Here is a 12,143-nt window from a genome sequence, read left to right on the forward strand (position 1 = left end):
CTTCCGGTGGGGAGGCAGAAGGCCCCGGACCACCGGAACCCGGGAAGGTGCTGTGTAATCACTAAGGTGCCGGAGCTCTTGGTCGGCCAAAATGCCGGATTACCTCGGTGCGGATCAGCGGAAAACCAAAGAAGATGAAAAAGACGACAAGCCCATCCGAGGTCAGTTGCCATAGGCAGGATTTCGGGCCCGCGGCAGGACTACACTTGGTCCTGGAAGGGGAGGCTTGATTCGTGTCCCAAGCAGGGCGCTGAGGCCCTTTTATGCCCCTAGTGATTTATAGTCTGGGATTATAGCCGTGGTAGCCTACGTGCCTTCTTTGCCTACCTCATCCTACTCCAAGTCCTCTATTCATCCCCCTCGGATCGAAATTTTTACTGATAGTTAGCACTGAGACGTCACGCACCCTGCTTGGCCTTTCAGGCCTCGAAAACTTTCTGTATGGCGGTACTCGGTCACCTGGGTCTTCTTTTCTCTTCTCCTCCCTCTGAAGTGTGACAGGTTGGAGCTATCTCTGTGTTGGCCAGATCCTGAGACACGGTTTTTTAAAAAACAACATTTCTTTGATTAGATAATGCATTCTCATGATTCAAAACTAAAAAGCGAGAGAAAAACAGATTGATTAGTGTCTTATTGATCTAAGTGACCCATTTATCTGCGGAGGCAGCTAATGTCGACATTTTGCGTTTTCTATTTTCTATGTATATACAAGCAATTTTGCTTATACAGTTTCCTTTTTACATAAATGTAGCATGCTGCACATTTTTTTTTTCAATCTTAATGTATTTTAGGGAAAAGTTCATAGTCTATAGCTCACACATGCGTAGTATCCTACTTTCTTGGGTGTACAATAATGTAAGTAATAATCATTATTGATGGACATTTAGATTTCTTCCAGCCTGTTGAATGTTAGAGAGCAACAAATGCTGTTGTTCATATACCTTTTATCACATGCACAAACAAGCAGCAGGTAAATTTTAGAAATGGGGCCACAATTTTGGTAGTGCCAAATTATTCTCTGTAGAGCCAACACTTGACACCTTTACCCACAGTGCGTGAGTTATGCATGCCATTTACATACATTGCTTCTTACATTAGCCCCCTTTGTAGTCTCATCTCTATGCTGTTTCCTTTTTTTTCTATTCTAGGGTATTTAAAAACATTCTTGTTCCCAGCCCCCCCATCTTTTCTCTTATTCTTACCTTCCTAAACAATTTCAACCACTCTTTCTCTTCCATTTCCCCCAAAGAAAGAACATTTTTCTCTTTACTTTCACCCTGTTCTCTCTCTTGAAAGTTTTTTTAAGACACTGCAAACCTCAGTTATTCAGACACCTAGTGGAAAATTTAGTCACAGGAATTTAATATTTGCTCTGTGTATTTCTCTGGGTATGTTATTTTTGGAATGTATTCATAAATGTTTCTTTTGAAAAAGTTATGACTAATGTGTATAGAATTTTATGTGCTTTAATCCATATCCTGTTTGATCTTTACAGCAACAAGGAGGGTATATTTAGTACCATTTGTATTTTTCAGATGAGAAAATTGATACTCAGAGAGATTAAATGGTTTCTGCAAGATTACTTAGAAAATGCTAGGATGAGCTTGCTAGGATTAGTGTGCAGGTGGTTTTGGTTCTAAATCTGTTGATTCAGGTCCCTCTTTTTGTTGTGTTACATCACTTCGATACTCTTCAACTGTGGTGCTTTTTTAATCCATCTTCACCCGATTAAAGGCTTCTGAGTCCAGGGATTATTTGATATTTATATTACATCATTACAGCTTTTTTACAATTTTTCTCACTTGATGAATGTAATTTGAATTAAACAGAAAATACTTGTTGGCTCTAGGTTTTTTTTTTTTTTTGTTCTCATCTGTAATCTCTTTTTTTTTTTAGCCCTGGATGAGGGGGATATTGCCTTGCTGAAAACTTATGTAAGTAATTTTAATGTCTACAAAATATTGGTGTTTTTTTTATTTGAAATAACTGTTGGTATTTTCCTTCCAAAATAAGTAGAGAATGTCTAGCAGTTTATAGTAATCTTCATTGAAAAAAAAAGACCTATCTAAAGTTTTTATCTAGACTAGATCAGAGAATAAATATTAAATGTGTTTTAATATTTAAATATTAAATATATTAAATATCAAATAATAAATATTTTATTAAATATTAAATTACAAAAGCTACAAAAGTACTATATAAACTTCTAGGTTTTTTGTAGTATTTGTAATCAAAGTGTGGTATTATAGTGAAAGATAGTTGAAATAATTTATAGAAATATTATATTTAAAATGTATGTAACTGAATTAAGTCTGAAATGGAAAATTTCAGTGCATAGAAATGGGCTGGAGTTTTGGATAATCCACTCATGATTTTCATTCATTTTTTTTTAAAAGATTTATTTATTTATACAAGAACTGGGGTACAGGCCAGATGTGCAGGAGGGTGAGCAGATTCACCAGAGACAGAGCGGGGAACAGAACAGGCAGACTGATGAAATACACTGCTGAGGGGAGCAGCGGGCGAGACAGGGAAGGTCTGCTGCGCCATGTGGGTTTCTCCCTGGCTGGCCAGGATTGAACCAGTGCTGCAGAGGCTGCAGATAGCTTCATAGTGCAGCAGTCAACTGCCTGTGCCACCAGGGAGGCCCTTTCATTCATTATTTTATATAAAGGTGCATTGTCTGTCTTGGGGGAATATTGGTTCAGGAATACTTCTGAAAATGATAGTCTTTCACTTTACAAGTTTTGGGACAATAATAGCTATTACGGTTGTAATTTAAGATTTTACCTGTGTTTAATAAATTGTTGCTATCCTGCTGTTTAATTAAACTGATTTTTATCTTCTAGGGTCAGAGTACTTACTCTAGGCAGATCAAGCAGGTTGAAGATGACATTCAACAACTTCTCAAGAAAATTAATGAACTCACCGGTACATATCTTTTTATTCCTGTTCTGTCTCTTTAATGTATCTGTTAATTTTACATCAATGAGTTTAAATACAAAAACTTTTTCATGGACTATAGATTTAAAAAATTCATTATTCTTATCTGTTAAGAAATTTACTCTCATTTAACAATCTCTTTCACTACCTTTTACAACTAAGTTTAATGCCTATGCAATTAAGAAACATCATCATCTAAGTAAGTAGTGTTTCTATTAGTCAAAACCTAGTTTGGTGAACTCTAAAATGCAAGTCAAAATTTCTTATTAAATAAAGATATGATCTCACGGGTACTGCTTGCAGTAAGTTGGCTATTGCTTAATAATTGGACACTTTTCTTCTTGGGAACTTTCGAGTGGTGAAGCAGTATAATATTTGACCTGCACGAAAAATGTAAAATATAGTGTTAAATTTTGGGTTTGTGCTTTAGGGCAGTTGTTCTCTATCAGGGTGATTTTACTTTATACCCTAACCCTGCAGGTGTTATTTGGCAGCCTTGATTTTCATAACTTGAGGGAGAGGTGGTGCTAGTAGCATCGAGTAGCTGGAGGCTAGAGGTGTTGCTTGCCATCCTGTAATACACGATAAATTATTTAGTCTAAAATGTAAGTAGTACTGAGGCTGTAGGGTAATGCATTACATTTCAGTGAATTTTGTAATCTTTATGCAGGTATTAAAGAGTCTGACACTGGCCTGGCCCCACCTGCACTCTGGGATTTGGCTGCAGATAAGCAAACACTCCAGAGTGAACAGCCTTTGCAGGTTGCAAGGTATGCATAGTGTTCAGTGGAAATTTATTTTTACCTGTATGCTCAGGAACTTTTTAGTCTTGGGGATAATACAATAGTTCATAAACAATTTCCACTCATTCCAAGAAAATACACTACAAAGGTATTGGGATTAAACTATATGTCTTATACAGTTATTCAAGAAATAAGTGAAGATTTAGTCATAAAAGATCCAAATAACATAGAAAGATGCACAAATATGAAAACCTTCCTTCTTCGGACGTAACTACTGAAAATGCTTTGGGCTTCTTTTTTTTTTTTTAAAGATTATTTGTTTGTTTGTTTGTTTGTTTATTTATTTATACAAGCACTGGGCACAGTCAGAAGCATGGGAGGGTGAGAGAATTCACCAGAGCGAGAGCGGGGAGCAGAGCAGGCAAAAGGACTGAAGCACACTGCTGAGGGGAGCAGCAGGCGACAGGAGAGGTCTGCGCGCCATGTGGGACCCTCCTTCGGTGGCTGGGGAGCAGCTGGGGATCGAACTGGCGCTGCAGAGGCTGCAGGCAGCTTCACAACCCAGCACTCAACTGCTGCGCCACCGGGGAGGCCTGCTTTGGTCTTCTTAATTCTCCTGTATACTTCCATATATATTTCCATGCAAAGAAACATATCCTGATTTGTTTGATAGAAATAACTACATGTTTTGGGCCTCCCTGGTGGCGCAAGGGGTTATAAGCACAGCACTTTGAAGCAGTCTGCAGCCTCTGCAGCATGAGTTCAGTCCCTGGCACATGGCTCAGCAGACCTCTCCTGTCTCTCCTGCTGCTCCCCTCAGCAGTGTATTTCAGTCAGTCTGCCTGTTCTGTTCCCCACTCTGGTACTAGTGAATCCTCCCTCTATCCGCATCTCTGACCTGTACTCCAGCTCTTGTATGCATAAATAAATAAGTCTTTTTAAAAAAATCACAAGAAATAACTACATGTTTTAAAGATCTTTCATTATCTTTGATATACATACCTCTTTATTTCTTGTTTTCTCTTATTTTTAAAAAATTACGTAATTTTCCACAACTGTTGGACCTCTTGCAATTTCAGTTAGTATATGCAGTGCTACACACCATTCACATTAAATATTTCTTTGTATTTGCATACTTTTCTATAGTATAGCTCACTAGAAATAGTATTATGGAGTCAAAAGCATGTATTGTTTTGAAAATCTATTAAAAAAAAGTGGTTTGATCAGTTTATAAGAGGTTTGAAGGGAAATACCTGTTTGATCAATAGAAGATAATGTAATGACTGTTTTCATACTTTCATCATTTGGGTAAAAATTTTTCATTTTAATTTGCATTGTGCTACCATTATGATATCTGCTTTTTTTTTTTTTTTTTTTTAAAGATTTATTTAAGCACTGGGTACAGTCAGAAGCGCGGGAGGGTGAGAGAATTCACCAGAGCCAGAGCGGGGAGCAGAGCAGGCAGAGGGACTGAGGTACACTGCTGAGGGGAGCAGCGGGCAGCAGGAGAGGTCTGCGCGCTATGTGGGATCCTTCTCCGGTGGCTGGGGAGCAGCCGGGGATCGAACCGGCGCTGCAGAGGCTGTGGGCAGCTTCGCAACCCAGCGCTCAACCGCTGCGCCACCTGGGAGGCCCCCTATGATATCTACTTATATTTATTATGCATTTGTATTTCTGTGTCATACTGTGTTCTATTGGGTTGTTTCTTGATAACTTTTAGGAGCACTTCATAAATTGTTCATATCAATCTTTTCTTAAATATGCTACAGATATTTTCCCCAGTCTTTTTAACTTCTGGGTATCTTTTGTTGTACTAATGTTTTAAATTTTAGGTGGTGAATAAAATATACCTTTTGGTTTCAATATTGCTTAAAAGACTTAAAAGATTACAAACATATTCTTACATGTTCTAGTCTAATCCTTAAAAATTTTGTTTTAATTTTACCTTTTTAATACAGATAAAGGGCATTTTTCTTTCTGCTTATCCTTCTTTTTCTCCTTTTTTCTATTTTTCCTTTCTTTACTAGTTTTTTAGTTTTATCATAGTCTTAGTGCATTAGTTCTATAACAGCTGTCTTTCCTAACTCCTTTTCCTCAGAGACACCATTTTTAAATTTTTTAGCTGATTATTTTGGTTTCTACATTCACATTTCTAATGGATAGTGCTGTCTTATAGATTGCTTCTCAATCTTACTTAGTTTTAGGTATTACCTATTGAGTTAACCACCATGAAAAATGACGACTGTTTTCTTTCTCTGCCTCCACCCCAAAGACTTACCCTTTGTTTTGTTTTTAGCTCTGTCTAGATGAACACTTCAGAGACTAATTTGTATCTCTTTATATTTGTTGCTACAGCTTATGCAGCAGCTTTCTAACATGACTTCTGTTTTTTGTTTTTGTTTTTCATTAGAGGACAGATAGTAGAGAAGAGGAAAGACAGTAGACTGTTTTCTACTCTGTGTACATGGCATACAAATTTGAGTTCATGTCACACAGAAAATGAATACATTTAAGTTAAAAATCAAGAGACATTTTCATCTCTTAGGTAGAGTGAAAACCTGGTGTCACATACAGTGATGTGGGTGACTGTAAAAATAGCAACATTAAAAATGGATTTGAAGTGCAAACTCTGCAAAGAATGAAAGTATTTATTTACTTGATGTAAGACAAGATACTGTCTTACAGGGAAGATCAAAAGGAGAGTAACCTGAGATATAGAAGTGTATCACTAGAAAAGGAATCTAATTATGAAAATCAAAAATTAGAGAACTTCTTAGTGTTAAATTCTTTGGGTTTCCTTTTCTTGCATACTGTATCTTAAAAACTTCATGGCTTTGCTAAAGTTGAGTGGACCCTTGGGATTGAACATATTCTGTTAGAAAGGGATCTTTAACAGTGACCCAGTTTGAGTGTTCTAGTTTACACCCGCTCAAGACTATATTGCAGCCCAGGAGAGAATCTAGTTACTTGAATTCATTATTAGTGGGTTAGGTTCCTTACTCTAATCAAGCCTTTTGCTTTGTTAGGTGTACAAAGATAATCAATGCTGATTCAGAAGATCCGAAGTACATTATCAACGTGAAACAGTTTGCCAAGTTTGTGGTAGACCTCAGTGATCAGGTAGCACCTACTGACATTGAAGAAGGGATGAGAGTTGGGTAAGTTTTCTATTTACAATATATACTCTTCTTTCATTAAAGATACCATGTCACATTCATGGCCTTGACTTTCTTTTGAATGAATAAACTGAGTGCCATGAATACCAAGGGATAATAAGCTAGTAGAGTATGACAGCTGACCGTCCTTTCTTCTGCATCTGTTTCCTGACCTTCCACTGGCCTCTTTTTCCCATCCGCTAGTATAGCTTTTTATGAATGTCTTTGGATATCATAATCAAAGTTCATTGCAGAACTTTAGAGTTGTGTTTGCGAGTCGATTTAAGGTAACATGGTGTAGAGGAAGGAAGCATTTGCTCTAGTTATGAGAATATAGTTAATGGATAGAGAATACATAATAATTCACTCAGTAAATTTTTTAATTCCTCTCCTCTCTGCAAGGTCAGTGGTTTCTTGCATAGCTTCTTTGCCAGTGGAGGCTGGTGGGTTAGTGTCCTGAGTTTAAAGCTCTCTTTGTATTTCTTTCTATAATTGTAAGGGACTCTGTACCTGTTGCTTGTTTAAAGTATATTTTTGAAAATAAAACACTAACAAACATTTTGAACACTTAAGGAATGTGTTAGTGAGTATCTTTTTTACTTCCTTAGTGTGGACAGAAATAAGTATCAAATTCACATTCCACTGCCTCCTAAGATTGATCCAACAGTTACCATGATGCAGGTAAGAAACTATGGGAGAGAAAGGAATAGCTTAACTGTTAATTGCATCTTCTAAAAAAGTTTTAAAACTTTTAGCTAGTAAATGTTAATTATGAGCATGTTGCCAAAATTTTGTAAACAATTTTTCTGATGAGAATTTATCAGTCTTCTATTTTACTAATCTATCTGTCATAACAAGTAATATAGCAAATAGTCCTAGGACACTGGTCAATATATGTCACTTATATTAAAATTCTTACTTGCTACAAGTCTGGTTTTTCTTTTAGGGTATAGGGTCTCTACTGGAGAGATCATTTGGACTATAATTGAAAATCCTATGGTTGTATGTGATATATTTTCATCCCTGTCTTAGGTGGAAGAAAAACCTGATGTCACATATAGTGATGTGGGTGGTTGTAAGGAACAGATTGAGAAACTTCGAGAAGTAGTTGAAACCCCACTACTTCATGTAAGTGGTTGAGCCTGTTGCATTTGAAATTTCTTTGTATAAATCTGTGTCTTTTGTGTACTGAACACTGAATTTGTTGACATAATATAAAGCTTTTAAATTTTTATATTTTTCTTAAATTTTTCAGGGGTAGAGGTATGGAGAGTTGATTAGTTATAGAGAGAAAGCCAAAGGACCGAGTGGTCTAGCCTGTTAATAAAAGAACTCTGTTTTTTAGAGGGATAAAGGAGGTTTAAGTGTTAGAAGTATGTTAAAATATGCTAGAGGTTATTATAGAAGAAATGTGTTTTAATGCTATCATGAAGAGATGAGTTTAGATTCCTACTAATCTTGGGAAGATAATGGATACTGGAAGATTAACTGTCAGATAATACTTTTTTTTTAAACACTAATTTTTAAACTTTGTTTAAAGTTTTAATTTTGGGCGGTAGAAATAGAAATCTTTCAAAGCCAGTTAGTCTTTATTGACTGACTGTATATTGCTAACTCTAGTTTAGATCTTATGTCTTAGAGTAAAATTCTTATTTGGATAAAATACATATTGTGGAACTAATAATTTCAAATATATTGATATCGAAGTATTTTTATTATATAGAAGTACTAAGTGTAAAATTTTATGTCTCCACAGCCAGAGAGGTTTGTTAACCTTGGCATTGAGCCCCCCAAGGGTGTGCTGCTGTTTGGTCCACCAGGCACAGGCAAAACACTCTGTGCTCGGGCAGTTGCTAATAGGACGGATGCTTGCTTCATTCGAGTTATTGGATCTGAACTTGTACAGAAATACGTTGGTGAGGTAAAGTAAATTGGTCACAGAGAAGATGTAACTCTCCCCATGCTGCATTGTTTCATCTAACTCCCCTACTAAGCTCCTGGGGTAAAGGAAGAACCTGATTATATGTCTTTTTCTACCACATGGCAGAAATGAGACCTAAGGGTCCTCCACTTGTGTATGTTAGTTATTTTACAAGCAGTTAGGGCTAATTGGACAGATTTGAGAAGATTGTTAATTATTTTTTCAATAAAAATTTTTTTTAAGAAAACAAACTATGTAGCTCTATGAAAAATTTATAAAACATGGGTGACATTAAAATGACCATTCTGCATTGAAAGATTAAGACTTGAATTTTAATGGTTGAGAGGCATGTTGAAAAGTTTGAAGCATAAATCTGTATTTAAAAAATTTTAAACCAATTCTGAATTAACAAATTGTATTTCTCATTAGGGGGCTCGTATGGTTCGTGAGCTCTTTGAAATGGCCAGAACAAAAAAAGCCTGCCTTATCTTCTTTGATGAAATTGATGCTATTGGAGGTATGAATGATATTCTAGAGAACTACATTAAGATTGGGTTTCATCAGAGTTCTAAAGTGTTATATGTAGAGTTCCCTTGATACATTAATCTTGAACAAAATTTTAATGTCAGCTCTATCCTGAGCCTAATAACTGTAGGGATGTGTCATAAAGAGAGAAAGAAAACTTCATTGCAGTTTCTGAAAATCTTTACCTATGTACTTACCTAATTTCATTCACAAGACACATTTTTACACTTTAACAACTCCTCAATTAGGATGTAGCTTCAGATAATATAAGAAAGCACTGGAACATAGTTTGTGGTTTTTTTATAAAGTGTACATAAAATTAATATTTGGCTTCATAGATTTGGTGAAATACACTATTATTACCTGTGTGATGTAAGTAAGTTATTTTAACTAACCCTGAACTTACAAAGGAAAGAACTCCTGTCTTGTTTTTCTTGGGTTTTGAGGTCAGACTAACATGTTAATAAATGTTTAGTATATGTGCTGCCGAAGCGAGCACATGTTAATAAATGTTATAGACCTTGAAAACTCTAAAATTGTCCAGTAGTCCCAGACTGGTGGTGTAGTGAGTAATAATGTAATAGTAATAATCCTTAGTAGCTGAAGAAATGTCATGATGAGGCAGTTATTTAATTAACTTTGTGACAAAAATGACTTGAAAACATAGCAGACCCTGATAGACTGGAGACGGTTAGGTTACCTTGTCTTGCTTTTAGACTGGATGAGTAATGTTGGGTTTGTTAATGTTTTCAAGGCCACAGTATATTGTTGCAATGTGACAAATTATTTTTATGGTGTTGTTAGAATAGGCCTTATGATATCATGATGCTCTGAAGCTGTGGTTTCCAAAGTAGATTGTGTATAAAACAGATTGATTTTCTTTGTATTTAATCACATTTAAAAAATTTCTTGTTGTGTGTTTTAAAATACACTCAGTACACTAATGCAATATTATGTATTTATATGATTTAAAAAATGAAAATGTGTATTTGGAGGGTGTTTTTGCCTTTTCGGTTGCAGTGAGAGGCTAACATGAACCTAGAATACTCTTAATATGTAAAAATCAATATAGTAAGCTGTTGTAGTTTTAGTACATTATTAATATAGTCATAATTTTACAGTTTTGAGAAATTCTGAATAATAGTGTCTTGCATGCAAACACCATGATGGAGCTCAAGTTTGCATGTGTTTTATTGCCTACTCAGGTATATATTGTGTGAAGCAAAATGTATTTTTTGCTTCACAAAATTAATTTTCAAAGCAAAAAATCTTAGAGAATTTAAAAAAGGAGCCTATAGTAAATAAACCTATGATGAATCCTTTTGAAAGCAGAAAATCATTTTCTACTTAGATTTTTGTAAAGTAGTTTGTTCTCTTAGAATTTGCCTAAAAGTGAGACATTTTCTTGTGCTGCATGCAGGACATGATCTGAGATGAGATGTACAGTACTTTCAATTATGCTTAGTGCTACTTTACACACAAGAGTTTATTTTTTCCTTTTGCGTTCTTAGGGGCTCGTTTTGATGATGGTGCTGGAGGTGACAATGAAGTACAGAGAACTATGTTGGAACTGATCAATCAATTAGATGGTTTTGATCCTCGAGGCAACATTAAAGTGCTAATGGCCACGAACAGACCCGATACTTTGGATCCAGCACTAATGAGGCCAGGGAGATTGGATAGAAAGATTGAATTTAGCTTACCTGATCTAGAGGTGAGAAAATCATTCATTTAAGAAAAGGAATTCTTGAATTTTTTTCCTCCTGTGTTGTTTTTCCATTTTTAACACGTCAATTCCCCTATTTTAGGGTCGGACTCACATTTTTAAGATACATGCTCGTTCAATGAGTGTTGAAAGAGATATCAGATTTGAGTTGTTAGCACGACTGTGTCCAAATAGCACTGGTAAGTTGAAAGGTCTTGCTTAAATTTGCTGGTTTTTCTGGTCAGGCTGCTTTAATTAAGCCTATTAATTTTCTTTTTGTTTGAAAGGTGCTGAGATTAGAAGTGTCTGCACAGAAGCTGGTATGTTTGCCATCAGAGCACGGCGAAAAATTGCTACTGAGAAGGATTTCTTAGAAGCTGTAAATAAGGTTATTAAGTCCTATGCCAAATTCAGTGCTACTCCCCGATACATGACATACAACTAAACCCTGAAGGCTTCATGAAAACACACTTCCTTTAATTGGAATCCAAACCTTATATAGGCTTGTTAATAACCATTTACCATTTCACACAAAAAATAAATGGTTTCAAAATTGTATGCTTTTCAGATGTCTTTTTCTCTATACTACAATAAAAGCTGATGATATCTATATCATAAAGTGCTTGCTTAAACCATGTATTTCTAGGCATATGCTGGCTGTATGCTGTACATATTTTTCTTTTATCTTTTCTGCAAGATTGGAGCTAATAGATTTTGACTTTATAGATGCAAAAACGTACTTACCTAATTTACTTACAAGAGAACTGGGGCTCAAGTGCATCACCTGTACTCCTAACTTTATGTTCTTTTGCCCCCTATCAAAATAGCCTATTTAGGCCCCTGACATAGGTGTTTATGTTCTTTTTTCCCCATCATGTTGAATAATAAAATTTTGTTCATATTCTTTTAAAATAGAAGTAACTGATGTATTATTTTTTGCTTTTGCATTTGACTTGATTGCAAATTAATCAGGATTACTAATTTTAATGACCAATGAAGTAGTAAAGCAAAAATAAGTACATATACACATAATAATCTAATTTGTAAAATCCAGAATTGGCTTTATACAGATACTTATTTTCATTTCATAAATAAGTAATTTATAACTCCTGTTAAGACTTATGGTCTACAATGAAGTATTTCTAAATTAA

The 12,143-nt window shown here is 35.5% G+C and overlaps 2 protein-coding genes across 2 annotated transcripts in view; one reads left to right on the forward strand and one right to left on the reverse strand.

The window, feature by feature from the left end:
• PSMC2 (proteasome 26S subunit, ATPase 2) lies at positions 1 to 11,884 on the forward strand. Its single transcript, XM_037511198.2, has 12 exons — positions 1 to 161; positions 1,897 to 1,934; positions 2,850 to 2,931; positions 3,614 to 3,713; positions 6,713 to 6,844; positions 7,450 to 7,522; positions 7,874 to 7,969; positions 8,598 to 8,762; positions 9,192 to 9,279; positions 10,799 to 11,001; positions 11,096 to 11,192; positions 11,280 to 11,884. The coding sequence occupies exons 1-12, from the start codon at positions 92 to 94 to the stop codon at positions 11,435 to 11,437; spliced, it is 1,302 nt and encodes a 433-aa protein (XP_037367095.1). The 5' UTR covers positions 1 to 91; the 3' UTR covers positions 11,438 to 11,884.
• The window catches only part of SLC26A5 (solute carrier family 26 member 5), a 59,073-nt gene continuing 47,426 nt past the window's right edge, over positions 497 to 12,143 (reverse strand). The window contains exon 21 of the mRNA XM_054692517.1: positions 497 to 530. The gene's annotated coding sequence lies outside the window, so the exon portion shown is untranslated. The remainder of the gene's footprint in view (positions 531 to 12,143) is intronic.

Source organism: Talpa occidentalis, unplaced genomic scaffold (genome assembly GCF_014898055.3).
Source record: "Talpa occidentalis isolate TD23 unplaced genomic scaffold, MPIMG_talOcc4v2.1, whole genome shotgun sequence".
NCBI lineage: Eukaryota > Metazoa > Chordata > Mammalia > Eulipotyphla > Talpidae > Talpa > Talpa occidentalis.